Below are 22,589 nucleotides of genomic sequence, written 5' to 3' on the forward strand. Positions count from 1 at the left end.
TCTGACACTCATCATTCTCGAAGTGTCGGGATTCAATGCTCAAAATAATATAAATGATATAAATAAAAACCTTTACATAGCAAGCCATAAGCGGAATATTTCAATGTATTGATCAACACTCATATAAACTTAGTTATGTAAACAACAGGGATCTATAAAGCTCTAATCTTTAGCTGAGGTTTGTTTCCGTTGTTTACAAGCTCAAATGTAAATAAATAATCAAGACATTTGTTGTATCTGGTGACATTTCTTTAGTATCTGCCACAGTTAATTCCCCTCCATGCCTGTGTCATGTGGTTTTCATGTGTCAAACTGATCTCAATAAAGTTTTCGCGTTTTGAAACATCATGGCGGCCTACACGGTCCCTGCTGCAGTCAGATGCTCAGTCAAATTGTTGCTAAAAGACACTGTTCTGACCTCAAGGAACATTTACCGTCTGTCAGCCACTTGCACAGGAAAAGGTAAGCGTCTCTCCGTCATGTTGTAGTTAATAATATTCCGTTTTTTATGCGATTTGGCGTGTTAAAAGCTGTCTTCTTATGTTAAAACATGTTTGGTAACTTTGCTCTCTGCATCACCCATAAACTCTCCCACCTGACTTTAGCGACATCTAATAGAGTCAATGTGTATTTATGTTTGTAACGACTAACACAGATTACTTTTAATGTTTCAAGGTTACACTAGTTGGAGGACATGTGCATCATGTAGCCACACTGCTGGACACTATGATCGCCTCGTTCAGTGTGGCTCTCTGAGGGAAGATGCTCAGCAGAGAGATGTGGTCCAGCAGCTGGCTCAGCTGCAGCACAGCCTGAAGGACTACAACAACAGCATCTACTTGAACCCGCCTCCACCAAGGGTAAACTCAAAAGATGGCACGAGTCAGCTTCCAAAAGATAAACAGCCCAACGTGGCATCAGCTGACAACAAAGGTGATGGATCACCTGTTCAGGTAAAGGAGTTAATATCAGTATGAAGCGTCATAACACGATAATGCATGGTCTGATAATCAAGTTAGAATACAAGGTACTCAAGGTTGGCATGAAACCCATGCTTGATTCTTACTTTAAAAAAAACATTTAAAAGATTTTGAGCTGAATTGAATCTGTTGTGAGCATTATTATGAATTAATTATTCATTATTGATAGATTTGTTCACATTTAGTTTAGTTTTTAGTCTCCATAAATGTTAATGGCAACTGATCAAGACCACATACAACCACAGAGCTAACCACAATGGCAGAAAAGCAGCCATTTTCCTTTGTGTGTCACCATCTGTGATTTTTTTTATCTGCCAGGTGAAGTTGATCTATCACGTGTCACTCACACAAAATGTAAACTCAGTTCACTTAATAAACTTACACAAACAAAAAGCTAAAAACTGTTATGTGTCATCTATTTTTTTCTCTTGTTTAGTTTTGTTTCACATGTAGAGCTATGTGAAAGAATATTTGCGTGTTCAGTTTGCAGCCTACATCAATGAATACAAGCTCTGCATAATCAGGACTATTGTTTGGGTGGATGGAGTTACATACATCTGTTGATATTCCTGTTCAGTAGCTGTGAAGATTTAAAGAAGCATGAATTTGCTATAGCTGCGACCAGGTACTCACTGGCATCCACGTCTTCATGCATTCAAATGCAAACAACCTCAGAAAAGTGGCAAAATGGTGTGTGTATATGTGTTAGTCTCCCTACAAAGTTTGGTCATGTTATGTAAATTCATTTAGAAGCTGTGTACCATTTTGTTACAGGCCACTCCCACTACCACACCCCCTTTTAGCAAATTGACAGGAACAGTTAATCAGCTGTCCTTTGGCTTGTCACCAACCCTTACACAAAATCTTTTACAGGTTTTGTGATAGGCCCCTCCCATCACCACGCCCCCTCTTAGCCAGCTGGCATGAACACATTTACACACCTACACACACACACACACGCTTGACCTCCATGCCAAATTTCAGCCTTTTAGGGCAAAAACTGTGGTGCCAGGATCAGGACAGAGAGCTACATTTTTAAAAAAAAAATGAAATCTTATGGATGATGTTGCAGCTTCTGAACCTTTATGTCAAACACAAGCCATGTGATATGATTGAAAGCTCAAGAATAAGCTAGTAAGTTTAGGATAATTAGCATTCATGCCCATGACTAATGGGATGTCTAAAATCACTTCCCCATTTTATATTCTCTGCATATTAAAAAAAATCAATATTGAGTAGTCACTTCTGAATCATCTTCATTTTGCACCAAATCTGACTGAGGGGAAGTTTTGCATTGTTTGAACTTTAAAGCAGAAACTGGCAACTTTTCCTCTTGTTGCGTTTCCAAGTGGGTCGCTTTCCAGTTTGCCCAGTCGCAACTACCGGCAACACAGGACAAAAGATGAGTTTAGTCATTCATTTAGTCTATAATGGAGACACGAAAGCAGATAAAAATTGCGGTGGCAGACAAGATAGCAAAGCAAAGTTAAACTAAACGCGGATGGTGTCATTATTCTATCACCATTACACTGCGCAATCAACATTTACGTCGTAATGATAAGGTAAAGCAGAAAACTTGCTAAAAAGTGCGAGGGTTCAGATTTTTAAATTTCCTTTTAAAGGAATTTTTAAGGAATGAAATAAAATAAAAAATGTTGGAAAGTAAAAATACATAAGTGGATAGAAAAAAACAGGTTTTGGACATGGTTTTCAACTTAAAAGGCAGCATGGATTTGTATAAAGCCTTTAACAGTGTGGCATCTGGACTCTCGTTCTGTTACAAAGCCCTGTTGACGTCTAACATATGGAGGGACTTCACAGAGACCACTGCACTGTACTCCAGTTGTATCACTGATGGTGGCCATGGGGCTCAGGTCAAAGGGAGGGTAGGGGTCTGGGAAGTGTATTGTGCATGTGAGTTTTGGAACGGCGTAATGTAGGGGGCTGTTGTTGTTTTTAGGTCAGGGGAGCTGACTGTCTAGTATTTGGTGGTGGGAGTTTTTTTTTTATTGGTTGGCTGGCACAGACACATAGGGTTAGGCAGAGATTTTGGAAGGCAGCAGGGCAGACCTCCCGCTGGGCCAGTCCCGGCACCCCTCTCACTCTCTCACCGTCCCCATGCAGTAATGAGGGGATCCCTATTGTCTGGGCCATTCTTGTCCTTTTTGCTTTTGATTCGGGACTCTGACAAATACTTTGGTGTTAGGCTATCAACACCACTGCCCCCCTCTCCTTTTGCACCTTATTTCTTGCTCTGTCTCTCAGACACACACACACACATACACACTGACTGGAGTACTTATGCAATTATTCTGGTTTGAATCAGGTCATACCACTGTCCTTTCGGTGTCTGTTCTCTCTGTGAAAGTGCCGCCATTGTCCTCACTAACTGACCAAGTCTGTGAGGAGAGTACACTTGACTTAATATTGACCCAATGTGGCGTGGTTTTGCGGATGGTCGGCTAACAATGGGCCATTGTTTAGTGGGAGCCACCCTTTTCAAGTCAGACCTGCATCATAGTGTCCTCCTGTACATTGTAGGTCTCCATAAAGACAGTTGTACCCATTAAACCAAACCGAGACTCCCACAACCTCTCTGTTGACCTTTGTTAATGAGAGACACGACATCTCTGGCTGTAGATAAACACGTTCAAACACAACTTTTCCTGAAGTCAGCTCAAAGCCAAAGTGCCCATGTCCTGTATGTGAACTTTTCCACTCATGTGCCAGTCTATATCCTCCATCGGGAGGTGAGACAAGGCCACGGAGCTCAGCTAGACAGAGTGGCTGAGGGACAGCCTTGTCCTTCTCCACTCTGCCGTGGCAGAATGGCTTCCAGCCACCACTGACAATTACCCCTCCATGCCAGAGGGCAGCTTGGGAAGTCAGGGAGAAGTCACACACTGTTATGCCAGAGCAGACAGGAAAGGCTTGTTGCTCTTCCAGTATTTCACTCCAGCACAGGACAGGCGGGGATGGAGGGATGGAGGATGGAGGATGGAGGGGGTGGAGGGGAGGAGCGGGGAGAGGGCAGAGACAGAGGATGGGTAACAAGTTTGTTTTTTCATTTACTTTTCAATTGGCCATTGTCTGCATTTACCAGAGTCAAGTGCTCCTTGTACGGTGGACACCGAGTACCGTCTGAAATAGTTGCTAAATTAAATTTTAAGAGGACAAACCTTTCTATTTATTGTTGAGTTAATTCCAAAGCTATTTGCTGTTGCCCGGATACAGAGATGGACAATCCTCAACCACGCTGTTATTAAAACCTTATAAAACATCTATCATCTGTCGTCCTCTAAACAAACATGCTCCGAGTGATCGTTCCATGTCATGATTAAACTGATGACATATGCGTTTACATGGCTCGGGCTCTCTTCAGAGATATTTGGCTTTACTCGATATTCTCAGCTCGGTCACACAGACAACGTTTTTTTTTGAAGCAAGGACCTTTTGATGATAGGAGGCAGGCAGCACAATGACTTCCAGCAGCACCTCAATGCAACAGTACCGTATCACAATTAGCAGCGCTAAACAGGCTGCACAGACAAGTCCACTCCATCTCGTATGGAGCCTCATCCAGTCCTCTCCGTTTTGTCTGACAAATCCCCCCATTGTTCCTCTGATGATGCTTTTCTTTCGTGGGAACCCTGGCTTGTCTTGTTGATTAGATCCCCTTTGTCTTCCTCCCCTGCAGTGGGCTAGTCTGGAGAATGTGAAACCTCACACTGTAGTGGTGGCTTAATGCCTCAGCATACTTTGTTTATTAAACGATGATTCAGTCTTATATGGTAATGAATATAACGAAGTTTATTTAGGTCACCAGCTATAGTGTTTTGTGATTTTAATAAGCAACTCATCTATGCATTAATTTTGAATTAATTTATGGTGAACTGTTGTGCATTATTGTTTATGATGACAGCAGCTGTTTAAAGATTTAATAGAAAACAAACATACTACAGTCATTTCCTCATCTTTCTCTTTTCCTACCAAAGGAGGAACCCGCTCCACCGCCACCACCAAAAGGCTTCTATATATATGGAGATGTTGGTAAGTTCACATATAAAAAGCATATTTATCAGAGAAATAAATGGCTTTTTCTAAGAAGTTGGAGATCTTGACTGAAGTATTATTGCTTTTCCTTTAATCCCTCTCCCTTTCAGGCACAGGGAAGACCATGCTCATGGACCTTTTTTACTCCCATATGGAAAACACTCGTAAAAAGCGAGTCCACTTCAATGGCTTCATGTTGGACATCCACCAAAGTAAGTATTATCCTCCCACTCCACGTGCTACCAGCTGAACGTTGGCTTGCATGACTTTCATGTAAGTTTTTCTGACTCCTCATGCGCTGGAGATCCTATATTTATCTCCCTGTTTGTCCTGAAGCCCTCCTGCTAATTGTCTACCATTATGCATACAGGTGAAATTACCGCTTTATTCAGTTTTGTCGTTGGGTCTGAGGTTTTGCCGATGCAGGTGTGCTTTAAGATGTGCCTGACGTTTGTGTACTGCTTAAAGGGATCCATCGGAGGAAACAAAGCCTGCCAAAACGAAGGCTAGGGAAAATGTTCACCTATGACCCCATATCACCGGTTGCCATGGAGATCAGCAATGAAACCTGCCTGCTGTGTTTTGACGAGTTTCAGGTGAGCGAGTGTGTAACAAGCTGGATTCGTGTGTGTGTGTCTGTTCTTAAAACCTGCTTGAACATTAACTACACATAGAAAACAAGATAAGAATTCTGAATATTGTTAGCTGCATAAATTTGCTTAAAACAGCCGTACTTCGACACTGAATAAAAAGGTAATACTGGTGAGTATATTGATTGTACAACTCTTTATAATAAAGGCATGCTGATGCTTCGGCAGGTTATTGTAAAATAAAAAAGATTAAACCAACCTGTTGGCTGGGAGGATTAAATAAATACCTATGAAGTCTTTGAAATGTGCCATAGATTTATAGTAGATCTTTTGGGACACATTGTATATATGGTATAAATACCATATACATATATAAATAATCAATTTAAAAATAAATAATCAGTGTCTGTATTTAAAGGCAGTTTAAAGATTTAAACAAGTTTGCAAAGCGAAAAAACAACAACAACAACAAGGATGCTGGACAATTCTAATGTTTAAAGCTAAATATGTTGAAAACTGTTCCAGATAAAACACGTTTTACACAACAGTCAATCAGTCGATCACCTGGTAGCAGAAGTTTGACAAGAGGTGGTCATGTTTCTGTTTCAGTGCATGCTGAAGTAATTATATGTACGTATTTTTTAAGATAAAATAAGATAAACCTTCATTGATCCACAGCAGGGACATTGCAACACAGATAAATAGAGAAAGTCTGACATGTAGAGTAACTCACAGACCAGAGAGGGACAAAAACAGAGGGACAAAGTTATAATTTACATTTGTTTTTGTATTTATGTTCGCAGAAGTAACTGGTTTATGGTTTAGCCCTCTTTCCTAGTTTAAAATCATGTTAAATGCTGCTCTCTGTACTCTGAGTTCAGTGTTGAGTGTTAAATCTGTGATCACTATTAGTGTTCAGTCGCAGCCGTTCCTGACTGGACAACTGGCTGCTTCAGATCTTGATATCCTCACAAAAACAGGACTGGGGACACCTAGTGGCCCTTTTAGAACATAGCATAAATTTTAGAATGACTTCAAGTACCAATGAAACATTTTTGTCTTCTGAGTACGCGGTAAAGTAGTACTACAGTTTTAGTAGAGGTAAAGACATTTGTAATCTCACATGTATCAAGGTAGATTATTTCACATCACTGTAATTCCCGAAAAAGAGCTGAAAAAAATCATATTGCAGTTATTTGGACAGAGTTTGCGATATGATATTGTTTTGTCACCTTTTATCAAAACATTGCAGATTCTTAGATTTGAATATTGCACTTGGCCATGTTGCAATTTCAATTATATTTCAATTAATTTTGCCTTGAAACTGCAGTGGTCAGATGAGTCAGTGATCTGCGTCCTTTTGTGCACTCAAACAGTTGGTTTGCTCCCACACCATCACAGCCAAGTCATGCATGGTTTTTACACACCGCATTTACACGACTGAAAAGCACCGTCAGCCATCGGTGCTGCAGAACTTCTCATTATTTCACCCGTCGGTGACAAAGGAGAGAGCCACTTCTGAAGCTCTCTGTAAGGTAGTTAGTCATTCACTGCAGCAGAGAAAGACGTGTGCTTCTGTCTTTATCATTAGCCAAACACATCTGTTAGCAGCACAATGTTGCTCCTCTTACTGATATCATTACAGTTAATGCCAGCAGGTCAAAGGTCACAGAAGGTGCGCTTGCTCCCTCTAATCACTCTCTATGCATCTGCGAGGATCAAGAGCTGCTCCTTTCATCCGCCCGTCTTTCACATTTTAAACTGCGGCGCTGTTTGTGCGTTCTCATTGATTTGTTTTGTTTGCCGTCGCCAGCTTTGCTGTTTTCGCTTGTCGACTGTTGCTACCGGTGAATGGAGGGGAAACAAGAAGACATGTGCGCGTTGTTTGTGATGCATAAACAAGAGGTTGCGAGGTTGGGAGAGTTGGGGATGGAGGGAGGGGAGGAGGATGGGGGGGTGGGGGTCTATACCAATCAGCATCCTCCTCCACTCAGCCATGCAAATGAGGCTCTGGGTATCAGTCGCACTCTCCTGCTTCCTTAAGTGAGTGGAGCTAGAAAGCGACTGGCGGCGGCGGGTCAGATGGATCTTATCCTCTTAAATGCTAATGACATTTCTCCATTCTCTTCATTAGCGCCGTGCCATTATCAGTAATTTGTAGCCCCCCTCCCTCCTTTTACGGCCCCCACCCGGCTCCCCTAATGAATACTCGCCATTGAGAGGTCCGAGATGGAAAGATGGGAAGGAAGAAGAAGAGTGAGAAGAAAATGCTTGAGCGTCATTGTCTCAGGGCCTCAGTCACTGTGCAGCCTCTGTGAAATTGCTCATAGGTTGTGTACATAAAGAGGTGTAACATCAAAAGAGGTTTAATTTGGCACCCGTGTGCCTCGCTGTAAACTGACAGCCGCTTGAGTAATTGGATGCTCATTTAAATATCGGCATTGGCTGACGGAGATTGCACCATTATTTTTGTGCTCCACAAGTGCTACATCAGTCCCCCTCCACCTTTCTCATTCTGTGGGTACCCATTCTCTTTCCCTCTCCCCCCGCTCATTCAGCAATCAATATTGCCCCTCATACTATGCCCATGTTGAGGGCACATGAATAAACAAATCCAGGTTGTATAAAAGGTCATTTTTAAATGATTCTTTTGAAATGAAAATAAAATCCTGCGGTCGGAGGAAATGGGGGCCCCTTCAGAGAGACACAGAGCCTTGGCTTTCTGTTGATTCTCATTACACGCACACACAATCACTCACACACACACACGCACTAATTTGATGCCCCTAGCCACCTCTCCTTAGCGAAATCAAGGCTTTAACACAAATGTTAATCAAGTATTGGCAAGGGCAGTGGGGCTAATATGCAAAAGCAGAAGACTCTCCAGAGTATGAAAGGAGGCATATGCTGTGGGTATGGCCATCAGAAGTGCCTGTTATAGACAGGAAAGTAGGTAAGAGGGAGTAAGAGGAGAGGGCGGGACAGAAGTCTTTCCTTTTATTCAACACATACTCCTTCTTCATGGCCTTTCTTTAAGATGCTAGCAAAGAAGCTTGAAATGCATCTCCCAGATTACTTACAATGAGGATGATTCACTGGGACGTAATGTTTAATTTTGCGAGGGAAGGTTTTTCTCGTTGTCATATGGGAAGAAAATTTAAAGGAGCACTATGATCTTCATTGACTGATTTTTTTTATTTATTTTTTTTTATGCCTAAACGTAAATCAATTAACTCTTTGTTTTTGTGACTGAACAAACTGACTTAAAGGACAACACAATTTCATACCGTTTTACCTTGTGTATGTGTGGCGGACCCTGCCACCTTTCTAGCTTCAAACAGTGTTCTGGGGACCTTATCTTCCTCTGAGAACAGCTTGTTTATTCAGTTATGGAAAAATAAATATTTCTGAGTTTGTATCTATATTATAAATATTAAAATTCTGAGTTTGACTTTCTTCTCCAAAACTACATTGTGCCTCTTCAATGAATGTATGTACTGCATGTACATTAAAATTAGCATCAGACTGTAAGCAACAACAGAAGTCTGAAATAATTAAGTTTCTCGTATCAGTTATATGTTTAATGGGCATGTTTTATACGTGCTGCTGCAACATGATGTCTCCCCTCGTGTTTGTTCAAAAGAACAACAGAGGTGAAAAGAGACAGATGGGAGAATAAGAACAAAAGTGAGAGCACTGGATTACTAATAGAAAGGTCAGAGCTCTTCATTTGACAGCCAGCGACTCATAAACGTCCTTGCTTCAGCGCCATCATTGACCTTTGTTTATTGTGGACTCATGGAAATGATGTAGATGAAAAAGGCAGCAAACAGTGAATTGAACAGTTGAATTCATGTAGTATAACCTCGTAGCTTTGTGCGATCATGCGACACACGTGCACCTTTTATGTGCCTTTTATATGGCCGTCTTGGATAGCGTCTTTGTCTGCCATTGTGACCCCAGTGTGGATTCACATTGCTTTGTTTTCATTAATCTTTTCTTCCTCTTGTTTTCTCGCCTGCGGTCAGTCATTCTCACGTTTGCCTCGTTGATTAGCTCGGGGACTGCTGCCTTACCTCAGCTACTTGTCCTCAGCAGAAAGCCGCTTCGTGACCATTTGCAGTCAGTTCAAGTGGTTTAGGTGTGTGTGTGTGTGTGTGTGTGTGTGTGTGTGTGTGTGTGTGTGTGTGTGTGTGTGTGTGTGTGTGTGTGTGTGTGTGTGTGTCTGTGTGTGTGTGTGTCTGTGTCTGTGTCTGTGTCTGTGTCTGTGTGTGTCTGTGTCTGTGTCTGTGTCTGTGTCTGTGTCTGTGTCTGTGTCTGTGTGTGTCTGTGTGTGTGTGTGTCTGTGTCTGTGTCTGTGTCTGTGTGTGTGTGTGTGTGTGTGTCTGTGTCTGTGTCTGTGTCTGTGTGTGTGTGTGTGTCTGTGTGTGTATGTGTGTATGTGTGTGTATGTGCGAGCTTGAATGGCCATGACCAGACACAAAGGATTGAATGAGCACACCTGAATGACACTAATCAACATGGAGTGTTGATGGCATGGTTTAACCTCAGACGCACGCACATGTGGCGTGGCGAGAAAAGGTAAATTATACAGCACATGAGTGTGTCTCTCTTCTTCTCTGGTTCTGCTCTGTCAGGTGACCGACGTCGCTGATGCCATGATCCTGAAGCAGCTGTTCGAGACGCTGTTCAAGACCGGAGTGGTGGTGGTGGCCACCTCCAACAGACCCCCTGATGGTATGACCACCAGTGTCTGAGCACGTTGTACTTCTAGCTTTTGTTCATGAATATTGTTACTAAACTCACAGTGAGTAGGTAGGATGGTTTTGTGCAAGTTTGCAATCATGGCTAACACTGTAGCATCACTCTTTTCTGTTCCGTCTGATCGGAATAAGTCCTCAAAAACGCATCAACTCAATTATAGAAGTTTGCTATCTAAGTTGCAGACTTCTGCCCCACACACTGATCAACTCAACTGGCAATTCCATCATGCATCACAACACTGATACCGGTAGTTGCAAAAAAGTGTAATCTTTAATTCTACTAATATTGCAAAAACATACAATAATTGTTTCACAACTAGGGCTGTCACAATATCAGGTTTTCACTACACGATTATCATGGCCAAATGAATTCACGATAACAAATGATCACAATATCTATAGAAATTTCAAAAAGAAATGCTAGCAATCAAGTCTATCTTTAACTTTGTTCACTGTGTGTTTTGTCTCTTTTCTTAATACATAATAATAAATAAATTGCCCTCAAAATACGAGTATAGAGAGGTGGAAAGAGTCTGTAACCATAACGTACAAAGCGTACAAAAAGAACAATCAATTACTAGTGAAGAGGCAGCCAGATGCACTCAATCAAAACATGTTCGCTGGATTATTCACACAATGTTATATATGTGTATTATTACACAATATCGAGATTCCTTTTTTAATATCACGGTTATTGTGAATAGTTCGATATCTCGGCACCCCTGATCACAACATTATCTGAACATGATTCTTCTTACTGTAGAAACAAATAGGAAGTTTGCCTTTCAGATAAAACTTACCCTAACATCATCTCTTTTCTTTTTTTTTTAGTCTGATCACTGGACAATTTAGCAACACAAGTAACCATTTCATTGCTTTTACACATTTGCAATGTTGACAAATCTCTGATGAGAAAAAGAAAATGGAGGGAAACAGAAGGGTCGTCGGAAGAACAGTACACTTTCTCTTTTTGCTTCATGTACATGCTCTGAAGTCAGGCCACACCTGGGAGATATCTAATACACCTCCAACATTCAGTTTTACTTGATGTGCCTTGCACAAGAAATTTATCGGTTCACTTTTTTTTTATCAGAATTATCTGTGTCAGAAAATTAAACCAACATAATTACAGCTCCAGCACCTTAGGAAAAATGATTAAGTTGTTGAAAGTACATCAAACACATTGCTTAACTCTTGTCTGAAGTAGCATTTGAATCTCTCCCAATATTTTTGAATAGTCAAACCTTCATCAGGGTCTGAAGTTATTTCCAGTTTCATGATTTACAGAACATGTGACTTATGAATCACAGTCATTCGGGGGATGTTTGAGAGGAGTTTTGCAGCATGTTAAATTTTGATCAATGAATACTAAGGCTCACAATTGTCTGCACCTCAATGTGAGTGTATGATCAAAAGGCTGACATTATAAAGAACTATTTGCTGGACACCCTTGCATTCTCGCGATAAGTGGTAAAAGCTACCACTTATTGCGAGAATGCAAGGATGTCCAGCTTTGACAGAGAGCTCGGCTCTGAAGGACTGAGAAGGCAAAAGGCCAACACTAAGATGTTCTGAAGGTCCATTTAACTATTCAGCAAACAATTTGCTTGCAAGTAATATTCCTGGAACATCAACATGTTTGCTTCTCCTCCCCTTGAACCAGCAAATCTCTCATCTACATTATTCACTTAATACTTTTATCCAAAAGTGCTTGGCTGCACTAAGAATCGATTGAGCTTCACAAGAACGCACCTTTTGAAAGCAATTAACCAGAGGAAAAAGCGAGGAACATTTGATACAGCTTTCACTGACATCATACAACATTTAAACAGGCTTTGATGTTGCATTTAGTGACAGTGGAGCACGGTTGGAGAAAGAATGAGCAAGGCGGTGATCAAGGTGGAGATAAATGCATGATGTGCTATCTGACGTCTGTCTTTCTGCGGGAAGATGTTGATACCACAAAGTCTCGAGTGGAGTGGATGGCAGCAAGACGGCTCTCACAGACAAAGACGCACGTCTCTGATATTTACTAGCTATTAAGAACAAAGCGCCATAACCGTGCAAACTTGATAGAGGGCCTACTTGGTATTAATTACATGGTTAATGGAACACTGAAAGCCATAAGAGACAACTGGACATGAAAGGCATATATTTTCCATCTTTATTGATGTGGAGATGCTTTTATCAGAAAGCCTGAGATGTGTTTGGAGTAGGAGTTTAGAGATGGGTTTTTGCTTGAATGGCTAAAGTAGCATTTTGTTGTCTTAATACACTGATGGAGTTTAATGGGGTTGAGGAGGATAAGGGGGATAAATGGTGTCTTTCTTAGAGTGGAACCCCCTCCGTGCACTGGATCTCACATGCAGTTTACATTAATGGATTTAAAGCGACATTATGTAGACATTGCGATTTCCCTCCCGACAGTTTTTGATTGCGACACCAGTGTCGTAAACAGAAAAACCCAGGTCTGTAACAATTTGTCAGATATCCACAAAAATGAATAGAGTTGATGAGGTAAAACATGAAATATATTGTCTTTGCACTGTTTTTAATTGACTGTATGTCAAAAAGGATTAGCAAACCATCACTTTTGGGTTTATGGATCCTACATGACTCCCTTTGTTGTCTTAAATGAATAGTTTGACATTTTTGGAAATATGCTTTCTTGTTGAGAAATAGATGAGCAGATCCATACCGCTCTCATATCTGTACAGCAAATACAAAGCTGGAAACAGGAGGCAGTTAGCTTAGCTTAGCACAGAGACTGGAAACTGAAAAGCTGGCTAACCTGGCTCTTCTAAAGGTAACAAATCCACCCTACAAATACCTCTAAAGCTCACCCATGAGCATGTTTTAGCTTGTTTATTAAGTCTGTGCAGAAACATGAGGATATATGCTTCTATTTAGAGGAAGTCACTGCTGCCGGCCACCAAAATAGTCTGCAATATATTGATTTTACACTTTCTGTTGTTTACAGATTAGAAGATAGAGGTGTTAATTTGTGAACTTAAGTGCTGGTAGGCTTTATAACTTTTGGGCATAGCCAGGCTAGCTATTTCCAAGGTTTTTCAGTCTTTGTGCTAAGCTAAGCTAACTGCCTCCTGTTTCCAGCTTCATATTTCCTTTACAGACATCAGAGTGATGTCGATCTCCAGGAAGGGCATGTCCCAAAATAATCCTTTAACCATGGCAGTGTACCATACATGGCACACTCCATTACTGTATAGGAGTTATCAAGCAAGTTTGATATGTGTGTGAGGTCCTGCTGCAGTAAGCTTAAGCCCAAACATCAACAACGACCACTTGTTTGCAGCTGGAGAGAGCTTAAACCTCGATGTGTGTCTGCGCATGTGTGTGCGTCTTTGTCCGTGTTTGTGTGTGCATCCCTATCTGTTTTATCTGTCTATCAGGGATGCTACTTCAGATGTAATTTGTTCCAGCCGAGCTAATTGAAACCTCTATTCAGCGAGCTGCTGTGGACATTGTCCGCGCTGAAAAGGCGACAGTCCTTTCTCCCGCCACCATTGTTTGGGAATGTAATGAATTTTATGTTGCTGCCGCTGCCGGTAGAGAAATCCATTTTTCTCTCCTGGTCCCAGTCCCTTTGTCGTGCCTCCCCACCCATCCTTCAGTTCATCAATAGCCACTTTATGTGCCAATCTGCGGCGGGGGAATGACATTATTAGGAGGCTAAACAGCAGCTCTAATACAGGCCCTCCCCTCCTCTTTCAGATCTGTACAAAAACGGACTTCAGAGGGACACCTTCCTGCCTTTCATCGACGTGCTGAAGGTAGAGACAAAGTCATCCCTCTCTCTTGTCTTGTTAATTTATTCATTTGTTTATCACATTCACACTAAAACACACACATACACACACTTGCATGTGCGCCTCTGTCCCTCTGTGCCTGTCCTTTTTTGCAAGTTGCTCTTTAGTGGTTTGATGTTTCCTGCTTCCTGGATGCCTCGCACAGTGTCACAAAGCTGTCTTTGATCATACCAGGGCACGGTGAAAAGACTCACAGAGAGAGCGAGAGAAAGGTAGGGAGAGATGGAAAAGAGCGCGCGTGAGTACAGGTAATGTGAATGAGAGATGGGGCGGACGAGCTGAGTGACTGACCCGGGCTGCTTGCATTTCAAAAGTAAAGGGGGCCGAGTGGCGGGGGAGAGGAGAGGAGAAGAGCAATGCGGTGGTTAGCATTTCCAGTGAAAAATCTACTTTGCAATTTAAGCAGGTAGCACCATTATCCCGCCTGCATCTCAGATGATCATTGATGTGTTTTGGAGTGACCGTGATCATAAATAATTGCATAATAATTTGTTGTCATGCATTTTGCAACAGAGGAGGGCAGCATTCTTGCATCTTTTGTTGGTATTTAGTCTAAATGGTGAAGGCAAGCGAAATCCAGCTGCCGTGTTTCAGGCCACAAATTCACTGCTTGTTCTTCCCTATTTATAAGAAATTAGGTAGAGGCAACAGAAACGGGTTTAATTTTACACATAGGACCACTTATTCTGTCTTGATTAGCTTTAACCAATAGGTGGTAAACTTTACGTACTGTGACTATAAACTTACCTGTATGAGCTGCTCTAATTTCTATTTAATTTCTATTCTAATTTAGCTCCATTAGCGCGATAATAATCAAAAGTTACCTTAATGAGTGAATTCACAAGAATCAACTTCATTGATTTTTGTTAACATATGCTTATTCTGAATTTGATGGCAGCAGCACATTTCAAACAAAGGGGACAGGGGAAACAAAAGACTGGGAGAGTTGTGTAATGCTCCAAAAACACCTGTTTGAAACATTCCACAGCTATACGGGTACATTGGTAACAGGTGATGGTATCATGATTGGGTTTGAAAGGGCCGTCCTCGAAAGGCTCAGCCGTTCACAAGCAAGGATGGACGAGGTTCACCACTTTGTGAAACACATGTGTAAAGGATATTACTACATGTCATTCAACACAGTTCAGTTTTAAATGACATATTACACAGCGTCTCGACTGTTTTGGAATCGGAGATGAAAACACATGTAGTAGCATTGTATTAGTACAAATCACACATAATGCCAATTTCTACATAATGTTGCCTTAACCAATATTTTTTGCGGTATTGGTCTTCATCATTTTTAAGATTTAACGACCCCTGAGCTGATATAGAGATGGATCAGGGACCTCCTATGCTCCACTGTATCGTCAGACACATATGCATACACATGTAAACGCACTACAACTGGGGAGGCCTTGGAGTCACCCTGCTCCCCACCCATTCTCCCAGCAGCACCCTTGCCCTCTCTAATCCACCCTCATCAAGGTCCTGAATGCCTGTTGTCCCTCTCTGCCCCACACTACCTCCTCTCTTTCAGGGTCCCATGTTCCCCTTTGTGAGGCCATCTGGTTTTCGGGGTCGGGGTTTTTTTTTCCAAGGGGGTGCAAGGCATTCTCTATAGCGACCTGTTCTGTAAAGTTAAAGTGTGTTTTAGCGGGGTCACGCTGCTAACTAGCTGACCCTTAATAGATTGAATTAATGCTTGCAGGGATCCTGCTCTCCCTGATGCAGCTCGCTCTAGCATGTGCGTGACTGACTGTGTTTCTATAGCGAGCGAGCGAGCGAGGGAGTGAATGAGGGTGTTAAAAAGTGGGGGGGGGGGATAGCCCCTGACCTCTCCTCCCTATCACCTGAGCTGGAGTGGTAGAGGTTAATCCAGCGCCTCTGTCCGCCTGGGTTGACATCTTTATTTAACTATTGACTTCCGATTAGTTGCGACCCCCTTTTTCCTCAGCAAACCACCCCCCTAAAAAAATCATCCAGTTTCCTTCTCTTAAATAAAAGACACAAACTTTTAAGTTGATACACCTGCAGGAAATGGAAAACACACGACTTCACTGCACCTAAAAGTCCCTGACTGCTTGTCACTTTCTCGTTTGTTTACTAGTTTGTTCATTCACTCAGTCATTTGTAATTTCTTGTCCTTTTTAGCATCACTGTAGACTCATCAGGGAATCTATTCAGTTGTTTAGGCTCCTCTTTCTTTGTGGCCATGGCAAAGCTCAGAGTTCTGTAAAATACAGGGTTTAAGGGCTTTTTTTAATGGACACTGCCAGTATTGTAACTAAGACACTCTTTCTCTCTCACAAACTGTCCTCCCTCTCCACTCCACTTTTCATCACCCATCCTCTCTCTACCCCTCTATCCCCGCTCTTTATTCTATTGCTATCCTGTTCTGCTCGCTGGCTTTCCTCACCCAAGGTCAGGTCCCTGTATTTTGGTAGCAGAATAGTGACTTTATTTTCCCTCCGCTTGTTCGATAGTAGTCGCGCACAATGCTGCCGAAGGAGGGAGGGGGGAGCATGACAACAACCCTGAGGCAACTTTGAGTATCTCTGGGTTTCCTGCCATTTTTAACCCTTCTTTTGAATCGCGCTCCTTCTCATTTTTTTGTGTGCCATTGTTAATAAGCTGCTGTGTGCTGTGCAGTTGGTGATGAGAGGAAAATAAATATATAAAAAAAAAAAAAAATGTGGAGAAAGAAAAATTGAGGAATGAGGGGGATGTGGTCCTCCAGTGGAGACCTTGGTGAGAAGGACTGCCTGTGAAGAGCCGGCAGCCTGCCAGTTCAAATCAAATGGATGTTGATGTTTGATGACTGTCATTGTCTTCCAAAGAATTTAATGGCAGGGCAGTGCCACTCACTGTATGCCTCGAGGGCACACCTCTCTTCTTTCATATCAGTGTCTGGCTTCTACAAAACTGAACAGTTAATAAAGACAAATCAATTTTGCCCCTTTTTAGAACACGAGGAATTAATTCTGGCTCTGTGTTTGTCGCCTACATTTTAATTTATACACTCACCTTGGCTTGTTATTTCCTGCTGATGTATTTCAGTTTTATTGCAAGTGTGTGCACGCTTCAGATCTACTTGATCAAGCGTACATGCATGCGCGCACAGGTGCTTAATACTGCACTGTATGTATTCACTTGTAAAGAAGGCCACCTGCACCCTTGTCGGTGTTGAAATGTCGCTCTTATTTCTAACTTGACTAGCGTGTACATTTAAAGCCCCTTTTTTACACTCGTTATGCTCTCCATCATCATCAACCCGCTCACCTCATGATGCTCTGCCCTTGTCTAATGCATCATTAATATCCAGCGTAATTCACATCTCAGGTAGCCCCATGATACCAAATTGATTTGAAGAGACATTATATACAACGTGGATTCGCTGTCGAGCTCATGTACCCACTTCAGACGAGGTGCATGCACTTTCAGCTGCAGTGTTAAACGTCTTTTCAAATCAATTTGGAATCTCAGGGCTTCTGGAGACTTGGATTACGCTGGACAAACTGTGTGGAGCCATTTTATGTTGTTTTTTTTTTGTGTGTGTGCGTTTTTACATTCAAAACAAGGCCCCATCTACTTCAGTTGTTTATGAGAATGCTACAAAACTTGCAAAACACCCGACTTTCCATCTGCATGGCTAAATTTTAATTTTTGGGTGAACTTAGTAAAAGATCTGAATACTCCTTACAGCAGTAGTTCAGCCACTACTAACATAACACACCTAAATCTCTGACAGACGGTGATTGAGTTGCATTATGGGTAATGTAGGCATGAGGTTTTGACAAGGAAAAAGACTCTTAAAAAAACACATCTCTAGCAGTATTCATACTTTATTGTTTTTAACAGTCCGCTGTGAGATACAGGAGTGTAATTAAGCTGCAGCCATGTTTTAAAATCTCTTCTCCTCGTAGTTTTAAAGCCGGTTCAGAGCTTTCGGTCCAAGGCGATGTGCTCAGCTACATGGAGTCCACTTTTTGGTGTGCTGCTACTGACATGTGGAGCCTCTGTTGGCCAGGTGCAGGTAGCACAGACTCCATCGAGTTCTGGAGCGGTTCGGTTTTTGGTCCTCAGCAGAGCTCGAGTGGGGTTGAGTTGAGGGTGGGGGGTCCAGTGGGGTCCTGGATCACGAAAGGTGGGGCCTCCGACTCAAAAGATGTTTCCCCAAGAGGAGCAGCCGAGGCAGGGGGAGGTTGTGAGAACGACCTCTCCGAACAAACCATCGCTGGCCCAAGGCGGTCACACTTTAAGGGAATAGATCATTAGGTGTAATTAGGGTGTTCACATTGTCATGTACCCCCCCGACTGCCCAAGAATGAATAAAATCACCAGATACACCCCCCCACTCACAGTCACACACACACACAGCAGCTCCCCAGTTAGTGAAAACACTTTGATGTCAGAAGAGTCGTCCAGAACTTGCCAGCATAAAGGCAGTGTTTTAAGCTTTCTCTCTTTTCTCCCCCGTCTCTCTCTCTCTCTCGACCCCTCCATCCCTCCCTCCCTCTTTTCTTCTGTCCCTCCACACAAGGCTGTAAGACACACATGGTTGAATGAACGACAACCTTTCCCCTCCTCCCCTCTCCCTCTCTCTCTCCCCCCTTCGTCTCTTTTTCAGCCTTCCCACCCCGCATTTCTTTGAGGCCTGGTCAATTCTCCGGGCCAAACAAAAAAAGCATCAAATGTTTTCTGCTGCCGGGTAATGAGGGAGTGGACCTCATCAGGGCCCAATAGTCAGCTATCCTTGGCTTTTGTTGCAGCTCAATGGCACCGCGCTCTTTGAAAAACTCAAAAGCAACTTTTTGAGGAGTAAAGGATAGAGAAAAATATGGCGTAGAGGGAGCGGGCGCAGAGGGGAGCAGAGGCAGCCACTAGAAAAAAAAGCCACTCTGTTTTTATGCTAAACGGCTGTCCAGAGAGAGCAGTGGACAGCTTGGACAATGACATGATTGGAGCTACATGTGTTTGGATGACTTTCTTCCAAAGAGACTCTGATTCTCATGTCTGTCATCTCTCTCTCTTCTGTCTCGCCCTCCCCTCTGTGAGCTCCTGAATGCATCTGAGCAAGTAGTGAAGCTCTTAATTTGCAGCGGTGCTGCTGCTACAGATACGCACCGATGTGAAATTCTGGGCCGATATCGATGTTTAAAATAACAATTTATCTAATAACTGATGCTGATACCGATCTTTTTTTGTTGTTTGTGATTATTATTATTTAGAAAACTTCATTATAAAACAATGACTAAAATGTTTTAAAAGTTGTTGGGTCTTTTTAATACACTATCTTTGAAACTCGCTCATACAAACTTATGAAACAACCTTTAATTTAAACTTCTTTAACATGAAAATTAATCTTTTAACGTCAAATGCCTTTTTAGCCTGTTACAACTATACAACTACCTACTCAAGACTTTTTTGGTATTTACATTAGCCTTACAAAACTGATGGCAAGGATGTCACAAGTAGGGATGGGACGATGAAAGAGTTTATTGCGAAAAACAATCAATGACTTGATCGTGAATCGTAAATGGGATAATCTTGAATCGAGATAGTCGTGAATATCCTCACATGAATGACTTGAAAAAGCTGTCTAGCTCACTGACGTACAGTTCTATATTGGTTTCCTGATTTATTTTGAATAAGCCTGTCATCATGTCTGAAGGCATGGCTTGTTAATGGCTTAGTTAAATTGGAAATGCGGAAATACGGCAAAAAAATGACAGGGAGATGTTTTTTTCTATCATTTATTTATTCTTAATCGTGCAGGAGACCTTCTGATTAATTACTTATTTAAACTCCTTTTTATTTTTCACAAAAAAAGATGTGTCCAATCTTTGATGCAGTAAAATATTTGTTTCCTAACAAAAACTAATTATAACTATTATAAAACACAAACTATTATTGTGGTATGACTCATGATGATTTTCTTCTTAAATTTAATCCATAAGGTTTTTTAGAGTTAAAGCAACATTATTTAACCGTTTTACCTTAAAAATAACAGCTTCAAAATCATTGCGATGGTACAGTGTCTTGTAATGGTGTATCAGCCACTCCGCCCCCCTATCACTTGTTTCTCGACTACGTAACTTCAGTGAGCGGGGAGGATCAAAGCATTACATACATGTTTACTTCAACATACATGTTTTCAACACATAACATTGATATGATGTAATGAGTTTTGTTTGTAGTTAGCACCTGAAAAATTGTTACAGACCTGGGATTTGTATTTATGACAGCAGTGTTACACTCAGAAAGTGTGGGGGGCACCAAATCACACAAAATGCCAAATTTATTTCTACGTAATGTTGCATTATGCATTTAAAATGTCAAAAAAACTAATGAACAATGCCTCTCACAAAAGCAGAATATCTTCACATTTGAGACGCTGAAAACAGTGAATTTACCGGTTTCCACCACCAGGACTCATATCATTGTTTGGCATTTTTACTTGATTAATGACAATTTATATCATTAAAATTGTTGTCAGTCTTTTAATCGGCTCATCAATTAATTCTCTAATCTCTCTAATTCTATCACTTAAAATTAAGTCCCCCAGTGAAACTGGCATTCAGATTGTTGGACTTAAGTTGAACCTCATTATTTTTCTTTTAAAGCCATTCGTGAGATAGAAAAATGTTTTTGTACAATGACAAAAGTGAGTAAAATTGCAAAGAAAGGACAGAGATGCTGTCAAATATTGAAGAAACAGAAATGTGTATTTTTTTGTTTTTTAGGTATTTTAAATAGACAGCTAGACACAGAGAGCTAACCAGGCAATGTCTGTAACTAAAGATTATTTTTCATTATTGAGCGACTCTTCCTTTTTTTCTTGATGAACTGATCAATTGATCAGCCTATAAAATCTATGAAAATACTAAAAACTTCCCTGTGATGTCATTGAAATGCTTGTTTCATCCAGCAAATAATACAAACCCCCAAATTCTTCATACATTATTCATACATTTCATACGCTGGAAGCTGGACGGAGCAAATGTTCCTAGTAACTTACCGTCATAATTAGTCGATCAAATAATCGTTTAATCAACTTGTTGCTTCAGCGGTACATCTGACAAAAACAGTGCAGCAGTACAGTGAGTTATACAGAATAAACTAAAGGGCCGGTTGGAGATGAGACTGTAAGTTGTAAAGTAACACTGACGAGGATCGGAGTGAGACAAGTGTGGTGATGGTGATGGTGATGGTGGTGGTGGTGGAGGAGGAGGGGGAAAAGACCACAATGTGTAGGCGGATGAAATCTTGGAGGAGTGAGAACTTGACAATCCTCTCAAGATGGATAATCAAGTAATGACCCGCAAGGCCTCAGCCTCATCTGATTATAAATAACCAATGGAATCATCATCACTGATTGTGTTTCCATTCCTCCTTCTTTGTACCTCGCTTCTCCGTTAAGAAACGCACCAGCCGTCGTCTTCGCCGTAGGTAGCTAGAGACGGCTCATAAAGGGAGGGAGCAGAAGATGGCAGGAGAAAAGACAAACTGAGGTTCTAATGATGTGCCGGCGATAGTGACAAGTTTTTTTTCTTCCCTTTTTTTCCGTTTTGGAGGGACTATTTACCCGTTGGTGGGGTCACAGAAGGTTGATGAAATGACACCTCCCTTTTGTGCGTGGGGGAGGGCGAGTTTGTCAGGTTGTTATTAAGCCTGATTCAGCCAATTGGCTCAGAGTGGGAACCCCGTTTGTGTGAGCGGACACGGAGATAAAAAGTTGACAGCGGAGAAGAATAGAGTATTTCCGTCCCCTTGCTTTGTGATGATTACTAATTATCCTGCAGCTTAAGGAGGCCAGTGGCAGAAATTCACTGATTTCATAATTTACCGGAGCTGTCGTAGACTACTCAGTCAGCCAGGCGCTGGCTTGGATGGGATGATATGCAATTCCTTTCTTTTCTTTGATAGAATGGCGGAGATGATGATTATAGTTTGCGCTGCACTCCCTGACATGAATCCTGTTGACGTTTTACACTATCTGGAAAAGTTTGAACTCCGCATCGCAAGTTCACCCCTGCTGTAACACACTTGAATAGCTGCAGGAACAATAGATCAGCTCAATAAACCACAAAGCACTGACACAAAGTCCCAGCGCTGTCAGAGGAGAGGAAGATGTCTCCTGCCTTCTGTGTCACCCTGTCGTTGAATTTGTTCACTTGTTCCTTATTTGCACGCACTATAGCATTTGATGGAAAGAAATCAGGGATAATAAATCAAGAATTTAACACTGGACAAGAATAAAAACAGATTTTGAAAGATTTCCACGAGACGAGCGATGTAAACTCAGAACATAGCATCTGATCTGATAGTTTTCAAAGGTTCATTCCATTTATATGTTGCACATTTTTTGGT

At 41.6% G+C, this 22,589-nt stretch overlaps 1 protein-coding gene across 1 annotated transcript in view; it reads left to right on the top strand.

Moving 5' to 3' along the window:
- Nucleotides 1-347: 347 nt before the first annotated feature.
- The window catches only part of afg1lb (AFG1 like ATPase b), a 29,090-nt gene continuing 6,848 nt past the window's right edge, over nucleotides 348-22,589 (top strand). The window contains exons 1-7 of the mRNA XM_073492934.1: nucleotides 348-462; nucleotides 676-953; nucleotides 4,976-5,030; nucleotides 5,144-5,245; nucleotides 5,502-5,629; nucleotides 10,261-10,360; nucleotides 14,122-14,180. Of these exons, the coding sequence (XP_073349035.1) occupies nucleotides 348-462; nucleotides 676-953; nucleotides 4,976-5,030; nucleotides 5,144-5,245; nucleotides 5,502-5,629; nucleotides 10,261-10,360; nucleotides 14,122-14,180 (837 nt within the window). The remainder of the gene's footprint in view (nucleotides 463-675; nucleotides 954-4,975; nucleotides 5,031-5,143; nucleotides 5,246-5,501; nucleotides 5,630-10,260; nucleotides 10,361-14,121; nucleotides 14,181-22,589) is intronic.

The sequence above is a fragment of the Pagrus major genome, chromosome 22 (genome assembly GCF_040436345.1).
Source record: "Pagrus major chromosome 22, Pma_NU_1.0".
In the NCBI taxonomy this organism is placed as follows: Eukaryota; Metazoa; Chordata; class Actinopteri; order Spariformes; family Sparidae; genus Pagrus; species Pagrus major.